Here is a 21,468-nt window from a genome sequence, read left to right as displayed (position 1 = left end):
CACTATGCCCGTAGAATAGGAAACTATGTGAATTATATTATGTTTACTGTATGACGTTAACGTGAGCTAGCCATTCAGACGAGACTTACTCATTGACCCATCGTAAACTACATGTGACCACTATAGACTCCTCCATTGTACATGAGCGTGCCGTGCACAGTGTGATCTGTTTAATGGGAGAACCTTTTGTCCTGGCTGTGTGCCATGCCCCCCCCACAGCACTACAGCCATGTCATGAATCACTGAACATTATATTTCCCCACTAGGGTTTTCCAAGCAACCAATTACACTGATCATTGAAAAGCAATTAACAATCTCTGAAAAGTGTTTTTCTCCTGATGAATAAAAACCTTGTGATACTGCCTATAAATAGTCAGTGAAGATAACAGTATCGTACAGGAGCTTAACTTTGTTAAATCATTGGCTAATTTAGCTCATGGGGTAATCAATCTCTGACTAGCGGTTGAACACTCTGGCTAACTACATTTATGCACAGAAAACATAATTATTCAACCTTCATTACAATAATGAATTATGTACATACTGATTCGATACTGATTCGAGATGCCCAAAATGTTTATGTTTATTTGTTTGCTAAGCAGTTCCCAGATCTGAATCTGTTCATGGGAGCATTACGGAATTATGTTTCGGCAATGTTTTATTTTAAGGTCAAACATTTACTGTATGATTAGACAGAGTCTATTCATAATTCATAAGCAGCTTAATTAAAGAACCGGGGAAAGATGCCACTGGGAAATATGGATTTTTAGCAAATGTATTACTCTCTTTAAACTTGATCTCCTTTTCATTTGAACTGTGCTTGTTCTCATCTTACAAACCTTTGATCTCCACCTATTAAAATTGAAACATTACAAATAGGTCTGTTGGGGCCACAGTGTCTCCTGACCCCTCCTGTCTCAGCCTCCAGTATTTATGCTGCAGTAGTTTATGTGTCGGGGGGCTAGGGTCAGTCTGTCACATCTGGAGTATTTCTCTTGTCTTTTCCGGTGTCCTGTGTGAATTTAAATATGCTCTCTCTAATTCTCTCTTTCTCTTTCTTTCTCTCTCTCGGAGGACCTGAGCCCTAGGACCATGCCTCAGGACTACCTGGCTTGATGACTCCTTGCTGTCCCCAGTTCACCTGGCCGTGCTGCTGCTCCAGTTCCAACTGTTCTGCCTGCAGCTATGGAACCCTGACCTGTTCGCCGGACGTGCTACCTGTCCCAGACCTGTTGTCCCAGACCTGCTGGAACCCTGACCTATTCACCGGACGTGCTACCTGTCCCAGACCTGCTGTTTTCAACTCTCTAGAGACAGCAGGAGCGGTAGAGATACTCTCAAAGATCAGCTATGAAAAAGCCAACTGACACTTACTCTTGTGTTACTGACTTGTTGCACCCTCGACAACTACTATGATTATTATTATTTGACAATGCTGGTCATTTATGAACATTTGAACATCTAGGCCATGTGCTGTTATAATCTCCACCCGGCACAGCCAGAAGAGGACTGGCCACCCCTCATAGCCTGGTTCCTCTCTAGGTTTCTTCCTAGGTTTTGGCCTTTCTAGGGAGTTTTTCCTAGCCACCGTGCTTCTACACCTGCATTGCTTGCTGTTTGGGGTTTTAGGCTGGGTTTCTGTACAACACTTTGTGATATCAACTTTGATTTGGTCTGTTATAGAAGACATGCTCAAAAGACAGCTTTTTTTCTCTTTATAAGGCTGTGGTAGTCACTAATATTGTTGACGGAGACACTTTTGTAAAACAAAATCACCGGGCGAGCCGCAATACCGATCAGAGAACGGGGAGTCACAAAGTCAAATTTATTCATACATGATATTAATCAGATATATACATTTAATATTTTATTAACATGGACCATCAGGTTATTTGAATCTCTTATTCTCTATTTTAGGACACTTGGCGGTATCAGAAACAAATGTGTAAAATATTTTGATTAATCTTTAGAATCTGACCTTACTGTCATTATCTTGCCATTACTGCCATTATCGTATTCCCATTAAAAGGTATAGCACATTATATGGAAAATCAGGTAATGAAACATTTTAGTCTGAAGGAAGTATGCTTTGGAGTGATTGAAATCCATCAGAAAAGTATTGGAAAGTTCAGGAAAACATTAGGGATGATAATCAAGCAATCTTATCAGATAACATGTATTTGTCACATGCTTCGTAAACAACAGGTGTAGACTAAACTTACTTACGGGTCCTTTTCCAACAATGTGGAGTTAAAGATAAAGATAAATAAAATTTAAATAATAGTAAAAAATATATATATAAATAGTACCAGTTAAAAGTTTGGACACACATACTCATTCAAGGGTTTGTCTTTATTTTTACTATTTTCTACATTGTAGAATAATAGTGAAGACATCAAAACTATGAAATAACACATATGGAATCATGTAGTAACCAAAAAGTAGCCACCCTTTGCCTTGATGACAGCTTTGCACACTTTTGGCATTCTCTCAACCAGCTTCATGAGGTAGTCACCTGGAATGCATTTCAATTAACAGATGTGCCTTGTTAAAAGTTAATTTGTGGAATTTATTTCCTTCTTAATGAGTTTGAGCCAATCAGTTGAGTTGTGCAAGGTAGGGGTGGTATACAGAAGATAGCCCTACTTAGTAAAAGACCAAGTCCATATTATGGCAAGAACAGCTCAAATAAGTAAAGAGAAATCAAAGTCCATCATTACTTTAAGACATGAAGGTCAGTCAATGCGGAAAAGTTCAAGAACTTTGAAAGTTTCTTCAAGTGCAGTCGCAAAAACCATCAAGCGCTATAATGAAACTGGCTCTCATGAGGACCGCCAAATGAAAGGAAGACCCAGAGTTACCTCTGCTGCAGAGGATAAGTTCATTAGAGTTATTAACTGCACCTCAGATTGCAGCCCAAATAAATGCTTCACAGACTTCAAGTAACAGACATATCTCAACATCAACTGTTCAGAGGAGACTGCGTGAATGAGGCCTTTATGATCGAATTGCTGCAAAGAAACCACTACTAAAGTACACCAATAAGAAGAGAGACTTGCTTGGGCCAAGAAACACAAGCAATAAACATTAGACCGGTGGAAATCTGTCCTTTGGTCTGATGAGTCCAAATTTGAGATTTTTGCTTCCAACCGCTGTGTCTTTGTGAGACGCAGAGTAGGTGAACGGATAATCTTCGCATGTGTGGTTCCCACAGTGTAGCATCGAGGAGGAGGTGTGATGGTGTGGGGATGTTTTTCTGGTGACACTGTCAGTGATTTATTTTCAATTCAAGGCACACTTACCCTGCATGGCTAGCACAGCATTCTGTAGCGATATGCCATCCCATCTTGTTTGTGCATAGTGGGACTATCATTTGTTTTTCAACAGGACAATGAACCAAAACACACCTCCAGGCTGTGTAAGGGCTACTTGACCAAGAAGCAGAAAGATGGAGTGCTGCATCAGATGACCTGGCCTCCACAATTGTAACGCTCGTCATTATGGGTAGACCAAGGCACAGCGTGAGTTGGGTTCATCATAATTTTATTTAAGGTGAACCAGGAAAAAAAACTATAAACACAACGAACGAACGAACAGTCTTGCAGGCTTCTAACAGCTATATACAAAAACAAGATCCCACAACTGAAAGTGGGAAAAAGGGCTGCCTAAGTATGATTCCCAATCAGAGACAACGATAGACAGCTGCCTCTGATTAGGAACCATACTCGGCCAAACACAAAGAAATAGAAAACATAGAATAGAACATAGAAATACAAAATCTACAATACCCACCAAAATCACACCCTGACCTAACCAAAATAGAGAAATAAAAGGGCTCTCTATGGTCAGGGCGTGACAACAATCACCCAACCTTAACCCAATTGAGATGGTTTGGGATTTGTTAGACCACAGAGTGAAGGAAAAGCAGCCAACAAGTGCTCAGAGAATGCCAAGAGTGTGCAAAGCTGTCATCAAGGCAACAGGTGGCTACTTTGAAGAATCTCAAATATGAAATATATTTTGATTTGTTTAACACTTTTTTGGTTACTACATGATTCCATATGTGTTATTTCATCATTTTGATGTGTTTACTATTATTCTACAATGTAGAAAATAGTACAAATAAAGAAAAACACTTGAATGAGTAGGTGTGTCCAAACTTTTGACTGGTAATGTATATAAACACATACAGTTGAAGTCAGAAATTTACATACACTTAGGTTGGAGTCATTAAAACTTGTTTTTCAACCACTCCACAAATTTATTGTTAACACAATATAGTTTTGGCAAGTCGGTTAGGACATCTACTTCGTGCATGAAACAAGTCAATTTTCCAACAATTGTTTACAGACAGATTATTTCACTTATAATTCAATGTATCACAATTCCAGTGGGTCAGAAGTTTACATACACTAACTTGACTGTGCCTTTAAACAGCTTGGAAAATTCCAGAAAATGATGTCATGGCTTTAGAAGCTTCTGATAGGCTAATTGACATCATTTGAGTAAATTGGAGGTGTACCTGTGGATGTATTTCAAGGCCTACCTTCAAACTAAGTGCCTCTTTGCTTGACATCATGGGAAAAATCAAAAGAAATCAGCCAAGACCTCAGAAAAAAATAATAATAATAGACCTCCACAACTCTGTTTCATCTTTGGGAGCAATTTCCAAACGCCTGAAGGTACCACGTTCATCTGTACAAACAATAGTACGCAAGCATAAACACCATAGGACCACGCAGCCGTCATACCGCTCAGGAAGGAGACGCATTCTGTCTCCTAGAGATTAACGTACTTTGGCACGAAAAGTGCAACTCAATCCCAGAACAACAGCAAAGGACCTTGTGAAGATGCTGGAGGAAGCAGGTACAAAAGTATCTATATCCACAGTAAAACGAGTCCTATATCGACATAACCTGAAAGGCTGCTGAGCAAGGAAGAAGCCACTGCTCCAAAACCACCATAAAAAAGACAGACTACGTTTTGCATCTGCACATGGGGACAAAGATTGTACTTTTTGGAGAAATGTCCTCTGGTCCGACGAAACAAAAATAGAACAGTTTGGCCATAATGACCATCGTTATGTTTGGAGGAAAAAGGGGGAGGCTTGCAAACCGAAGAACACCATCCCAACTGTGAAGCACGGGGGTGGCAGCATCATGTTGTGGGGGTGCTTTGCTGCAGGAGGGACTGGTGCACTGCACAAAATAGATGGCATCATGAGGTAGGAAAATTATGTGGATATATTGAAGAAACATCTCAAGACATCAGTCAGGAAGTTAAAGCTTGGTCGCAAATGGGTCTTCCAAATGGACAATGACCCAAAGAATACTTCCAAAGTTGTGGCAAAATGACTTAAGGACAACAAAGTCAAGGTATTGTAGTGGACATCACATTGCCCTGACCTCAATCCTATAGAAAATGTGTGGGCAGAACTGAAAAAGCATGTGCAAGCATAAAACCTAGGCCTACAAACCTGACTCAATGGGCCAAAATTCACCCAACTTATAGTGGGAAGCATGTGGAAGGCTACCCAAAACGTTTGACCCAAGTTAAACAATTTAAAGGCAATGCTACCAAATAATAATTGAGTGTATGTAAACTTCTGACGCACTGGGAATGTGATGAAAGAAATAAAAGCTGAAATAAACCAATAAACCAATAAACCTACTATTATTCTGACATTTCACATTCTTAAAATAAAGTGGTGATCCTAACTAACCTAAAACAGGGAATTTTTACTAGGATTAAATGTCAGGAATTGTGAAAAACTGAGTTTAAATGTAGTTGGCTAAGGTGTATGTAAACGTCAGACTTCAACTGTATATAGCCTACAGAAATTGGTTCAGTTATTGGCTAAAATGAATGTGTTCATATGGGCAGAATATTGTTTCGAAATGAGTTCATATGGTTTTATAAAGGCTGAAGGCTAAAAACAGTCTATACTATATCAAGGCCTATATCTAGTTTCACTTTTTTTTATCGTTTTAAAGAATGTATTTTCTCCTCAAATAGACGCAGGCAAGCTGTGTTACCACGGTCCACAACTTCATTGGTTTCATCCTGGGTCTCCAGGCTTTTCACCTTCAGGCCATTCATCGTCACCTTTCGGATCCACATCTGAGCATTGTCCGGGATATGGTTGTGTTCTCCAGATAACTTTGCAATAACCCCATCAGTGAGGGTTATGTGACCTATGCATTGGAAACATCATATTCAGTCCACTTCCAGAAGGATTTATTTGCAGTCTGTCTTTCCCGTCGGTGTAGCCTTCATGCATCAGGATATTCTTTCCATGCACAGAGAGGATCCAATGCAGCTTCTTCTGACCTACTCTAAGAATAATGAATTGTGAGGGTAGCAGTGAGAGATCGTTTTAAGCAGAATATTTGGATTATTAGCATATGCACGACTTGCAATATGATTGCTGGACTATCGAAGCCATCCATCCAATCCATTTATTCAGATCTGGCAGTTCAAAGAGGATAGTTTCAATGTTAATGAATTGGGCCTAGTTATTGTTCATTAGCAGCATACATTTGCATTAATTCTCTTAAATCTCTTAAAATATCGTATGCTCTTCTTTTGTAATGTATAGCCTACTGTACTGTTTGTCTGTCTGGACTGTCTGCCTGTCTTGGTGATAATCTTAAGATAATAGAATACTAAAATAGTATTCGTTTGTTTGTGTGCCTATTATTATTTTACATTTAAGTATGAAAACTAACACCGTATTTTGTATACATTCTAATAACATTTTAGTAGTCCAAAATCGTGTGATATAAAATCGTCCCTTGTATTAATGGCAGTGTTGATTGCCTGTCAATATTATAAGCATTTATCTGTGAAATTAGACATTGAACTTGAACCCTGTTTCAACAATCATCAGCTGATTGAGAAAATCATTTTCAGAATAACTGTAAAGTGAACAGCTGTTATGATACACAGCACACAAGATTTTTCAAAAATATTTTGATGTCTCATACTTTATGGAAAGTATAGTTCCAACTATACAGGATAAAAATGAAGGCATATACTGTAGCATTAAAAAACTGGTTCAAAAGCTAAAAAGCTTTATTTCCTTGTAATTTGTTTTATTCAATGGCTTAACCTGAGTGTCCTCACCAGCCAGGGAAGGACAGCACTTTACAACATTCCAATGTTATAGTCTTATGAATCGCTCATGCATATTTTTTTTAATTGAAAATGGGAACAATGGGAGAGATGGACAAATGCTGATTTACTGACTACATTCTCATTGATATTATCAAGACATGAGGTGAGTATCAAAATAGTTTTAAAAGATGCCCTTGCCTAAAAGTTCAATCTCAGATAGATCTTTAGCATAATAGCCTATACAGTCAACTAAAAATATGGTATTCTGTTATTTTGAATAGCCAAAATGTACAGTATCATAATGAGACTAAATGAAACAACGTAGGCTAAATAGATTTTGTGATGTTGTCCTATATTAAATTAACTTATTACACTTGTTAAAATGTATGGCAAAAGGCAGACATTTTATATAAACATTGGTTTTCTATGGTCCGAATTTCAAAATAATTGTAATTTTTCAGACTTTTTCCATTGGTAGGCCTAACCATGTGTCTGTCCTCACTCAGAAAGCCTGCTCACTAATGTCAATACCAATGCTGATAATTGTGACTTGATTTAATTAGAATGATGTGAATAATGATGATGAGAGCCCACTACAGCCTAACCCTTTAATCATAACCTATTGTTACTTTGTGTCTCTAAAATCACATTTCCATAGTCATGTGATAGTCTTTTATAATTGAAACATCCACATTTTGGCCTTTTTCCACATTACCTTTTTTTAACTTAGTCAGTTAAGAACAAATTCTTATTTACAATGACAGCCTACCCTGGCCAAACCCTAACCCGGACGATGCTGGGTCAATTGTGCAATGCCCTATGTCACTTCTTAAATACACTTCAATCAGTGTAGATGAAGGGGAGGACACAGCTTAAAGAAGACAATTGAGACATGGATTGTGTATGTGTGCCATTCAGAGGGTGAATGGGCAAGGCGAACAATTTAAGTGCCTTTGAATGGGGTATGCTAGTAGGTGCCAGGAGCACCGGTTTGTGTCAACAACTGCAACGCTGCTGAGTTTTTCACGCTCAACAGTTTCACATGTGTACCCAAAGGACATGCAGCCAACTTGACACAACGGTGGGAAGCATTGAAGTCAACATTGGCCAGCATCCCTGTGGAACGCTTTCGACACCTTGTAGAGTCCATGCCCCGACGAAATGAGGCTTTTCTGAGGACAAAAGGGGTGCAACTCAATATTAGGAAGGTGTTCTTAATATTTTGTGCACTCAGTGTATGTGATCGTATACAAAAGTAAGCAAATATAAAATTATTATGTATAGTATTATATCTGTTTGGGCTTCTTGCGGTCAATTTGCAATCTACAAATTACTTGCAATTATGCTCCGGCCCCCTGACCATCCACTCAAGAAATAATCGTCCCGCTGCTCTAGGCCCATATGTTCTCATAGAAATCAGAATCATGAACACAGTGGGATTCCCTGCCCAAAATACATCTGAGAATAATTTGAATTAGACAGACTTTCCCATTTCCTAGTAACAGTGATGTCAGCAGCGCCAAACTATGTGCGTTGTTCATTTCTGGGCAGCTGTCCTTGTGCTGTGCTGCCTGACCAGACCTGAACCACACAGAAGAGCAGAGCCGGAGTGAGGGCTGAGCCCAGACAGACTCCCTCTCAGAGCCTGGCACAGATGGCTGTGTCATGAAACCTGGGACCCTGTGGGTCACCCTGGCACGAACTGCATCCCAGTAGCACCGCCTGGGAGAGGGGAGAGGCCTCAGCTCACTGGGCAAGGCAGGTCTGGCACTACACCGGGTGGGCCTGTGTGGTCTGTGTGGAGGTGGGGGGTTAACAGGGCCAGGGATGACTGGAAGTAAGGGAAGAGAGAGAGGATAATAGTGCTAGTTCTCTGACTGTCTGGCACAGCAGTACAAATCAGCCAGAGAGCAGGGATGCAAGCTATAGCAGCTAATGGCTAATGGGCTATTCAAACCACCATTAAGATTAGCTAAGGATCACATTGAAGAGTAATATGGTTACAACATACTGTAAAAGTCAGTTGGGCTAGTCATATGTATGGGCACTAAAAATTAGGACATAAAATAAACTAGAGAGCTCAAATACAGCAGGCTATTCCAGCAGAACTGGGTCTTGTTCATTTTTCACACACTCACTCAGTATACTCTTTATGGCAAAATAGGATACAGTTCAAGCACATATAAATATAAAAAATCCCATTCCACTATCAAATGACTTCCACAGCTGTACTGAGTTTACTCATAGTGCAGGGAGACCACAGCTCTGTGCCAGTAGGGCAGTTCCCAATTAAGATTGAAAGATGTCTGCAGAAAGAATGGGGTGTCAGCTATGACATGGCACCTTGAGTTTGAAAAATCTATTTTGGTTATTGAGCTACAGTAACCAAAGCGGTACAGGGCAGTACACTACAGCACAGCAGCGTGAAGTAGAGTAGAGTACAGTTCAGTACAGTAGTGTATTGTACTGTACTCTAATGTGCTCTACTCACTGTACAGTACTGTGCTATCCAAACTTGTGAAACATATGTCTATGATAGGTTCAGATTTGGTCCAGTCTGGTCTGTCTGTGGACATTAACACTAAGGCCAGGGTGGACTGACCAAATGTTAACTACTTTTTAACGTCCATGGATGTCCGGTGTCGGTCAGTGCCCAGTGGGTGAGGATGCTGGTCAAAGTAAATGGAAGGAGAGGGGGCTCATGGGTAGGTGTCAGTAAGAGCTGGGAGAGGTGACATTAACTGGAGAGTGAGAACGAGAGGCAGAGTGAGAGAGAGGGAGAGGTTGTCCAGACTCAGACTGTTTTAACACTCTTGGTTTGACCACCAGATAACAGAAAGAGAAAGAAAACAGTAACCAGCAGAACATAACAGTATGCCAGTGGGAGGCAGGACAGTAGCAGGGGACCCAACTGTGGTTTGTGGCTACTATCATTTCCCATTGTAGCCAATTCATTTGCTGTAATTCCGTTATCAATTTGGTGACAGAATTACGAGTTTGAATCACTTAATAACTCATAAACAAAATTGATATCAGTAAAATCACTATAACCAATTGGTAGGTCTGTTACTTCTGTAAGGTTTCATCATCCTCCCTCCTCATGAGGATATGTGGGTCTTTGTTAACGAAATTACAATGCACAAGGCAATATTTCTTAAACTTAGAGTATGTAAACAATTTCTCTAAAACTAAATGTAAGTGTTGATATTCGTTGCCAGTTGTCTTGCCATCAACATCATTGTGTTTGGACGTATTTCTGATACCTTTTAAGACTTTTTATGGTAGATGTTTTATAAGGCCCTTTCGTATCTAATTATCCAGAAATCAAAGCCTTTTCTTATGCCTAATTTTTAAGATGGCGCATTTAAAAAAAAATGAATCTATGCCTTAATTTCCCCAAAACATAGACTCTTAGCTTTCCTGTGTGGATCAGTTGGTGCATGGTGCTTGCAATGCCAGGGTTGTGGGTTCAATTCCCACTGGGGACCAGTACAAAAATGTATGCATGTATTACTTATTGAAAGTCGCTCTGGATAAGAGTGTCTGCTAAATGACAAAAATGTACATTTGACACGTAATTTGATATGCTCCTATGAACTTCACATGTTGGTGCTCATGGGTCTTTTTGATGGAAATGCCCAGCAGCCAAACATGTTCCTGTCGAGGACCTACCACTATCAGGGTCTTCAATGGACAGCAAAGTGCAGCCTAGAGCCTTGGAATGTCAATACACATATATGCACCCAGCCAAACACTGCTAGTGTACAGATTTGAGAGCTTGCCGTTGAAAAGCTGACTCTGGGCGCTTGGCTGAAGTCCTATAAATCTATCCCTGGCCCTTTCCCCCTCTTCTCTCTCTCTAGCCTAATCAAGTCATTCAGAATGTGTGCTTTACTACAGCCCAGCTAAACGCCATTCTGTGTTGTGTGTTATCTGGCTGCCTTTAAAGGTGCAGAAAAACCCACAGGTCTGGCTGCAGCTGAGAGATGAAGGGAAGCTCACAGTCGCGGGTGGCTGTCCCTTGACTTGGCAGCTCCTGAAACCTGCAGTTCCTTTCTTACCATATGTGATCTCAATTCCGTATTTCCCCCATGCCAACGGGGCTGCGATTTGCTCAAAGTGTGTGTGAGGAGGTGTCAGTGTTGACCTGCGTCTGTCAGCTGTGAGTTGACTGACAGGAAGGGGAACCTCAGGGAGCATCACATCAGAGGGCTCAGAAGACTGTCAACAGCCAGGACCTGCCAGTACCAAACCCCTTCATAGAAACGGAGCTGCTGCTTGGTAAGACTCTTACTCCAGATGAGGTTTTGACTTCATCTTTAAACTCTCCATCACAGGGAATATAAACGGGAGGCAATAGGAGAGACACTGCAGAGAAGGATAAGTGATGTGGGCCAATCACTAGACCAGAGGTGTGCCTCTAACATTCAAAGACTGAGTCCATTCCATTCTGATTCCACAGCAGACAGCTGGGATTTGGTGTATGAAAGACTGAGCTTAAAAAGAGGAGATTATCATGTTATTGCCATAATCATCAAACAATGTGAAAAAAATCCCCGGCTCCAATCCCTTCACGACATAAATACTCTGAGACTATTCAACCCCATAATACAGGGTAAGTACTTAATGTGCCATTGTAGTATAACTAAAGTAAAACAACTGATAAGAGCTCATTCAACTGTAATGGACTACATAGATTATCAGGAAAACCCAGAAAGAGCCTTCCTTGTGTCAACAACCTTACAAATAAAACATATTTGTATTCCCCTCTCAGTGACAATATTAACTATCACCCCTGGCTATAACAGCCTTTGGTATGGTTACTTAGAGTACAGGAGTTCACACGAGCCAAGTTCAGTGTGTCACCACTGAGGCAAAAATTAAGCTGATTTTCCCTCGTAAAGAAGAGGACTCCTCTTCTGTCTGAGAGGATACCCCACTGATGGAAACCCACTTAAAGATATCCAGTAGCTGCCAGTAGTTTTTGGAAGCATGCAGTGAACACAGCCTCCCCTCATAGGGGTGGCAGGCAGCCTTGTGGTTAGAGCGTTGGGCCAGTAACCGAAAGGTTGCCAGATTGAATCCCCGAGCTGACAAGGTATAAATCTGTCATTCTGCCCCCTGAACAAGGCAGTTAACCCACTGTTCCTAGGCCGTCATTGTAAATAGGAATTTGTTCTTAACTGACTTGCGTAGTTAAATAAATAAAATAGGTAGAGAGGGCCATCACCACATGAGTAAATAGCTCCTCCTCTGCAGTAGTGGGTTCAGCAGTTTGAAAGATCTACTGAGAGTGGTGATCAGGTGAACCAGCACATTGCTGCTCTACAGATTATAAGAGCTCTTAATGGATAGAGCAGCACAAGGGCTCTTGAGTATCCTTGTGATCAAAGGTTTCAGTTCTAACAAGCGTCTTAATCATGTTTCCCTGACCAATCAATTTAGCCTTGGTCAATGCAATTGACTACTAAGCGTATTAATCAATTCATTATTGAACGCTTCCTTAGTGAGTGCTCACCATCGTAGGTTCCACTCTCCAGCAGAAGGCCACTCTCCTCCAGGATACGGAAGTCTCCCACGCTGATGAAGTTGTAGTCCACCCCCGGCACCTCCCCTTCTCTTGGCAGCCGTGTGGTGCCTGTCAATCACACAAACAAACACACACCTATGAGCATATGAGAATGCAACGACAACCTAAGACAGAATGAGACCATGAACACTGATACAAATGGTAGAACATTTGATTTGATTTAGGAAACATGGAGTGACGGCCACTGGTATCACAGATGATGTAACCAAAAGAAAAGGACATGGTGCTTGTGTGATATGAGCATCAGGGAGTTCACAGCATTCTCTCATTAACAGGATGTCTGTTTCTGTCTCCCCATGACAGCTTTGGTCCCAGAAAATGTCCCCCATGGCCCAATTACTGAGGGCACCACTACCTGCCAAGCCTCTATCTTGCCTGCAGCATCATCCAGATGTCACATCAATATTACTGCTACTGTAATTATTCCATTGTCAACCTGTTGAGGGAAAGACAACGAGGACGAACTATGCTTTGCTTTGAGGGTGCTAAGTATCTACTTGAAAGCAGAAAGTATTTTAGCACACTGAAAAAAATTATCCTGACACAGTCAATAGTTAATTTACGGTTACTTTCAAATGAGCTGTGGGAGCAGAATTTTCAAACAAATTCCCCAGATAATAAATGTCCCTGATGAAAATGAAATGCAGTTCATTTAGCAGACAAGAGAAATAGGAAGATGTATAAACGCTTTATCACAGAGAACAGTCATTTCCTGCCATTATGCATAGTTATTCACATGGTCACGTTCATCGGAAGCAATCACTTTTCCCTCAGCAGTGTAACTCTTGGCAATGTGTGTGTGTGTGTGTGTTTGTGTTTGTTTGTGTGTGCGTGCATGTGTGTGTGTGTGCACATGTGTCTGTGTGTGCATGCCTCTGTGTGTGTGTTTGTATGTATGTGTGAGTGAGAGCGACAATGAGAATGCATGAACATGTCTACCTTCGACCCAAATTGGCGCCCCATCAAGTCTTTCATAATCTCTCCCTTTCAAATACTGCAGTCCTACTTTTTAAAGACCTGGCTTGCATGGATGCCACAGCCACAGACAAAGACACACGCCACAGCAGGGACATCAGAGGCGGTTTCACTCAGAAAAAGAGGGACAGAAAAATAACATGGCATTTTTTTGCATTGTTTCATGTTGGCACTTGAAAATGCCACTGGGATTCGCTGTCAAATAATACAGAGGGAAGAAAGCATTGCAAAAACGAGGAGCATCTGTCTTTTTGTGGCCATAGCACTTACTTTGAAGATGAGACACTCTGAACTTCTGATGTCTCAGTAATGCCTGACTGCAAGCATTAGCTTTCTTTAATGCTAGAAAATGGGTTATAGCTAAAAAATGTATAAGTGTGTAGGATTGTCAAAAATGTTTTATTAAAGAACTGTATTACATTAAAGCCAGAATTCAGGAAGATCATGTAATTCAAGGTCATGGTATGTCTCTTACAAAGACCTCAGAATACAATGTCAAGCCTACTTTAGTGTGGCACTGAACTATATTCACGCAAAACTAAACTCAATGGTTTTATGTTACCAAGAGTTCAATCAGGAGAGCCAGATTCAGCAGCCTGTGTTACCATCTAGAGGACATGGAGGCAGTCTGAGACCCAATGAAGGAGACTCAGGGATTATCAAGGCACACAGTAAGGACCTGCGAGCACTCTCTCTCCCTCACTCCCCCTCTCTCTCTCTCCCTCTTGATTGTCCCATCTTTCATGGCCCACTCACAGACCATAATGAGGCTGTGCCCTGGTCCCGTCAAGGGGAGTGGGTGATGTTTGGTTTTTGTAATGGTGCATTATCAACCCAAAGTGCTAGAAAGCTCTCAAAAGCACAAGGACAGCATGTCCTTACAGGAACTTTGTGATACACACAAGCAAAGGACAGACAAATTGAATTTTTTCATCTCTGACTTTGATCATTTTCAGTGTATTGATTTAAAATTGATTCAGTGATATTAGCTATAAACAGAATACTTTTGATCCAGAGTAATGCGTTGCTAACACATCATACAGTATTTACAGTGCATTCGGAAAGTATTCAGACCCCTTGACTTTTTCCACATTTTGTTACGTTACAGCCTTATTCTAAAATGGATTCAGTTGTTTTTTTTCTCATCAATCTACACACAATAACCCATAATGACAAAGCAAAAACAAGTTTTAAGAATTGTTTGCACATTTATTAAAAAATAACAACTGAAATATCACATTTACATAAGTATTCAGACCCTTCACTGAGTACTTTGTTGAAGGGCCTTTGGCAGTGATTACAGCCTCGAGTCTTCTTGGGTATGATGCTACAAGCTTGGCACAGCTGTATTTGGGGAGTTTCTCCCATTCTTCTCTGCAGATCCTCTCAAGCTCTGTCAGGTTGGATGGGGAGCGTTGCTGCACAGCTATTTTCAGATCTCTTCAGAGATGTTCGATCGTTTTCAAGTCCAGGCTCTGGCTAGGTCACTCAAGGACATTCAGAGACTTGTTCTGAAACCACCCCTGCATTGTCTTGGCTGTGTGCTTAGGGTATTTCTCCTGTTGGAAGGTGAACCTTCACCTCAGTCTGAGGTCCTGAGCGCTCTGGAGCAGGTTTTCATCAAGGATCTCTCTGTACTTTGCTCCGTTCATCTTTCCCTCGATCCTGACTAGTATCCCAGTCCCTCCCGCTGAAAAACATCCCCACAGCATGATGCTGCCGCCACCATGCTTCACCGTAAGGAAAATGCCAAGTTTCCTCCAGATGAGACGCTTGGCATTCAGGCCAAAGAGTTCAATCTTGGTTTCATCAGACCAGAGAATTTCTTTTATTTTTTATCGTTATTTTACCAGGTAAGTTGACTGAGAACACATTCTCATTTACAGCAACGACCTGGGGAAAAGTTACAGGGGAGAGGAGGGGGGGGATGAATGAGCCAATTGTAAGCTGGGGATGATTAGGTGACCGTGATGGTATGAGGGACTGCTTGGGAATTTAGCCAGGTTAATGAACCCAGAGAGTCAGGACACCCGTTTAACATCCCATCCGAAAGACAGCACCCTACACAGGGCACTGTCCCCAATCATTGCCCTGGGGCATTGGGCTATTTTCTTTAGACCTGAGGAAGAGTGCCTCCTACTGGCCCCCCAACACCACTTCCAGCAGCATCTGGTCTGCCATCCAAGGACTGACTAGGACCAACCCTGCTTAGCTTCAGAAGCAAGCCAGAATCTTGTTTCTCATGGTCTGAGAGTGCATTAGGTGCCATTTGGCAAACTCCAAGCAGGCTGTCATGTGCCTTTTACTGAGGAGTGGCTTCTGTCTGGCCACTCTACCATAAAGGCCTGATTGGTGGAGTGCTGCAGAGATGGTTGTCCTTCTGGAAGGTTTTCCGATCTCCACAGAGGAACTCTGGAGTTCTGTTAGAGTGACCATCGGGTTCTAGGTCAAACTTCTTCCATTTAAGAATGATGGAGGCCCCTGTGTTCTTGGGGACCTTCAATGCTGCAGAAACCTTTCTGGTTCCCTTCCCCAGATCTGTGCCTCAACACAAACCTGTCTCTGTGATCTACTGACAATTCCTTCAACCTCATGCCTTGGTTTTTGATATGACATGCACTGTCAACTGTGGGACCTAATATATACAGGTGTGTGCCTTTCCAAACAATTTCCAATCAATTGGATTTACCACAGGTGGACTCCAATGAAGTTGTAGGAACATCTCAAGGATGATCAATGGAAACAGGATGCACCTGAGCTCAATTTCCAGTCGCATAGCAAAGGGTCTGAATATTTATGTAAACAAGGTATTTCAGTTTTTTACTTTGAATAAATTTGCTAACATTTCTAAAAACCTGGTGTATTGTGTTTAGATTGATGAGGAAAAACATGAATTTAATCCATTTTAAAATAAGGCTATAATTTAAAATGTGGAAAAAGGGAAAGGGTCTGAATACTTTCCGAATGCACTGTATGTGGGAGGGATATGGAGAGAGAAAGAGAGAGAGGAAAAAGAGAGAGAGAAGGATAGAGAGGGAGTGAATGAAAGAGATAAATGGAAGGCAAGAATGCTAAAAACAGAGCGAATGAGAGGGGGCAAAGATGGAGAGAGTAAGGTAGATTGAATGATGTCATTCAGTCTTTCTGACTTAGTCACTCTTTAAGACAATAATTCAGAGAGGGAATTATGGAGTCACAGTCATGCAGGCCACTGTAGCTGATAGAGGATGGACTGCAGGAAATATGTAGGTTTGGGAGGAATATAAAACAAGGGGTACTGTAAAAGTGTGAAGAGGAAATAGTATATCCCTGAAATAGTAATTTAATTCTGCTAGCAACCATTGTCCCGTAGAAGCTTGATATGAGATCTAAGGATCTGAGTCCGTCCCCTGCGAGATCTGGCGGAGCCAGACTAGCCTCTGGAGTATACCACACCAACAGAAAGACACAGTGAACCTACAGTAATTACAGCACAGCACTGCTAGAATACTGGACTGACTAACTCAGGAAGATTGTGTAATTCAAGGTCATGGCGTGTCTCTTCCAAAGATCTCAGAATTTAGTCAGAGAAACACGAGTCACTCTGCCAGGTAAAGTAGAGATAGACAAACTAGGAGTATAGACTGGAGACAGAAACCGGAGACAGAAACTGTAAATGTAGAAGACTCTCTCTCTCCCTCTTCAAAATGTGCATAGGAATGTGCCTTTGTTTCACAGACAGTTTTCCCGCCGAAACTCTAACACACTCAAGAGTGAATACTGGAACAATATTTCTAACATAAGAACCTGAGGAATTGCCAGAGACAAACTATAGAAAACTAATGTCATATGGGTTCTATGTGAGAATGCTGTTCATTGACTACAGCTCAGCGTTCAACACCATTGTGCACACAAAGCTCATCACTAAGCTAAGGACCCTGGGACTAAACACCTCCCTCTGCAATTGGATCCTGGACATCCTGACGGGCCGCCCCTAGGTGGTAAGGGTAGGCAACAACACATTTGCTACACTGATCCTCAATACGGGGGCCTCTCAGGGGCGCATGCATAGTCCCCTCCTGTACTCCCTGTTCACCCACGACTGCGTGGCCAAGCACAACTCCAACACCATCATTAAGTTCCCCGACAATGAAGAGACAGCCTATAGGGAGGAGGTCAGAGACCTGGCAGTGTGGTGCCAGGACAACAACCTCTCCCTCAATGTGAGCAAGACAAAGGAGATGATCGTGGACTACAGGAAAAGGAGGGCCGAACACACTCCCATTCACATCGATGGGTCTGTAGTGGAGCGGGTCCAGAGTTTCAAGTTCCTTGGTGTCCACATCACCAACAAACTATCATGGTCCAAACACACCAAGAAAGTTGTGAAGAGGGCACGACAACGCCTTTTCCCCCGCAGGAGACTGAAAAGATTTGGCATGGGTCCCTAGATCCTCAAAAATTTCTACAGCTGCACCATCGAGAGCATCCTGACCGGTTGCATCACCGCCTGGTATGGCAACTGCTCGGCATCCAACCGTAAGGCGCTACAGAGGACCAGGACCTATATACATCCAGGACCTATATACTGGCCGGTGTCAGAGGAGGGCCCCCCATGTACAAATTACCACGACTAACTTGTACCCCCGCACATTATCTCGGTACCGGTACCCCCTGTATATAGACACAATATTGTTATTTTATTGTGTTACTTTTTTTTTACACTTTAGTTTATTTAGTAAATATTTTCTAAACTCTATTTTCTTAAAACTGCATTGCTGGTTAGGGGCTTGTAAGTAAGCATTTCACAGTAAGGTCTATCTATATCTGTTGTATTCAACGCATGTGACAAATACAATTTGATTTGATTTGATTTGGTTGAGAGAAGGGAGTGATAGTGGGAGAAATATTCCTCCTCTCCAAAAACGTAAATATACATGAGCGGTAAGCTGCTTACTTCCCGGAAATATTTCACACTTCTGCCTGCGTTTGTGACAGTGCCATGCAGAACTGTCTGCCATAGCCTGAGGAACAGTGGGACTGTGTGTGGGACTCAAACATGTTACTGTTCTTATTAGACTCTCTGTGGTAATTACATAATAATGTAGTAATTTGGAGATAAGGTCTCTGTTCTCCATGCATGTTCATCGTCTTTTCTAATAGAACCTAACATCCTTTCCTACTCTAAGAACACTGCTATTATGACCATTGAGAAGAGGATAGCACCTCAACGTCTACTCTTAACTGACGGCTCTAAAGGTCATTCAGATTTAATCTAATTTGCAGATTGACTTATATCTTCAACCACTCAAAGTAAAAGATTTCGCATAAAAGACCGTAATCACAGACTGCAATTTGGAGCAACGTCTGGGTTTATGAGGATGTCTTTGCTTGTGTTGTCATGGTGATTTTCAAGTGTGTGTGAGAGAGACACTGAGGGGTGCGTCTGTCATCTATAGTGCACTACATTTCACCAGGGCCCGCATAGGGTGCCATTTCAGAGCAGAGGTTGAGGAGACTTACAGGGGATGGTGCGCAGGTAGAGGTTGTCCCGGATGACCTGCTGTAGCTTGTGGTCCAAAGAGCCCTTCTGGAACTGCAGGCTGAGGTAGTGGCGCAGGTCCGTGTTCAGAACCTTCCCTGAGCAGACAGAGACAGAGACACGAAGTGTTATTACAGGACAAATGTACAATAGGTTCAGTTTCAAGAGGTTAGAGGCCAAACAAAAGCCTAGAGGTCAAACAAGAGGTTAGAGGACAAACAATATGCTTTCCCATTCCATCAGTCACTCCAGTGAATGCACCTCATCTACACAATACGACTGACAAAAAGGTTTCATATAATATGCATACAATTGTTAGACACTCACAGCTTCAATGACAACCAAGCATATGCCAACACAACACATTTTCCAAAGGAAGTCGTGGGTCTCAACGCAAAAACTCAGGAGATAGCGCTTCTTCTAACCAACCCCCTAATGTCTTTGTAAAAACAGGGGAAGTTCATACAGCGTTTGAAAGGAGACAGGAACTTGAGAGTCATCCTGTAAAAGCAGAGGAAATTTTGCTGGGTGTCGGAGAAGATGACGAGGGGAGAGAGAAAAAGGAGAGGAGAGAGAGAGAGAGAAAGGAGAGGAGAGAGAGAGAAAAAAGAGAGGAGAGAGAGAGAAAGGAGAGGAGAGAGAGAAAAAGGAGAGGAGAGAGAGAGAGAAAAAGGAGAGGAGAGAGAGAGAAAAAAGAGAGGAGAGAGAGAGAAAGGAGAGGAGAGAGAGAGAAAAAGGAGAGGAGAGAGAGAGAGAAAAAGGAGAGGAGAGAGAGAGAAAAAAGAGAGGAGAGAGAGAGAAAGGAGAGGAGAGAGAGAGAAAAAGGAGAGGAGAGAGAGAGAGAAAAAGGAGAGGAGAGAGAGAGAAAAAAGAGAGGAGAGAGAGAGAAAGGAGAGGAGAGAGAGAGAAAAAGGAGAGGAGAGAGAGAGAAAAAGAGACCAGATCTTCAGAGTCTTGGATGTGAGCCTCGTCTCCAGGCTGGCAGTGGGGGGAGAAATGGCTTTGAAATGGCTCGACTGGCGCTGAGCTTCAGTAATCATCATGTTCCCTCTCTCTCCTCTCTGCCGGGCAGACAAAACTCCACTCAACACAACTCTTTATGCATGGCTATGAATACTATTACATCCTTTCAGAAAGAAACAGCCCTCTACAATAGACATAGCTGGTGATAGCAATGGAGATGTAGTATAGGTAGAGTAATAGAATAAAGATGAGCTATGAGACAATTTCTGCATAATCTACAACCTTATCTCCTTGTTCATCAAACAATGGTCAAAATGAACATATCTCAAAATTACAAATTGTTGCTAAATATTTTTTTGTGTTCTTAGAAAAACGCTTGTATTGGACATGTAATGTTTGGCTACCTAACTAACTGTTATAACAGAACAAGTCATGACAAACACCATCGAACTCCAGTGACAAAACATAACATAACAACGAGTCATTACTCGTTAGGTATATCCTCATCATACTCAGTTTGACCCCTAAAGATTGATGTTACCATAAATGAACCCTTCTTTTGCAAGGCCATGTGGCATGTTTTAGGAATTACTATCCCTATGGGGGCAGCTTTTCAGGATAAAAGTTGTGCATGTCCACTCTTCGGCTCTAAAGAGGGACAAATCACAGCTGGTCCAGGCTCACAGACACACAGACAGACACAGGGGAACAGAGGCACAATCTGCCAGCCCAAACTGTCCCAGAATTTGGTTGTAGTCCTTGCAAGTCTTCCCTCAGAGAAATGCCAAAGAAACAAGCCATATAAACAGTCTAAAATACATCCCATACACTATATGTCACATCTCTCTGAAGACCAAGGCAATGATAACATCAAATACTTCGAAGGGTAAAGTTGATACCAGGCCACAATCTAGACTTGCAATGCATAATCTCCCTTCAGCAAAATGTCAAATAATTTACGGTACTTAGAATATGACTGAGAATGATTAAACTTACTATGTAATTAATGTGTTACTTTGCTATTTTATTGAGAGGCTCCTGCTGTTTGCATGCACACGCACGCACGCACGCATACACACACAAATGCACGCACGCACGGACGGACACACACACAAATCCATGCACGCACGGATGCACACACAAATGCAGGCATGCACGCACGCTGCACACAAACAAACAAAAACGCACACACCAACCCCGTGGCTATACAATGCACTCTTTGTGGCCTGCTCAGTCCTGTCAGATGGTGTTAGTGAGGTTGTCACATCAGAGATGAACCTCATTCCTCCTCTTCACAGATAAC

The 21,468-nt window shown here is 41.9% G+C and overlaps 1 protein-coding gene across 1 annotated transcript in view; it reads right to left on the bottom strand.

Annotated features, from left to right (window-relative positions):
- Positions 1-21,468, bottom strand: part of magi2 (membrane associated guanylate kinase, WW and PDZ domain containing 2) — a gene marked incomplete at its 3' end in the record, with an annotated part of 126,866 nt that overhangs the window by 11,676 nt on the left and 93,722 nt on the right. Inside the window, 2 exon segments of the mRNA NM_001173864.1 lie at positions 12,635-12,754; positions 19,184-19,300. Coding sequence (NP_001167335.1) covers positions 12,635-12,754; positions 19,184-19,300 — 237 coding nt within the window.

This window comes from Salmo salar, chromosome ssa22 (assembly GCF_905237065.1).
Source record: "Salmo salar chromosome ssa22, Ssal_v3.1, whole genome shotgun sequence".
NCBI classification, from domain to species: Eukaryota; Metazoa; Chordata; class Actinopteri; order Salmoniformes; family Salmonidae; genus Salmo; species Salmo salar.
This window is presented reverse-complemented; position numbering and strand designations above follow the sequence as displayed.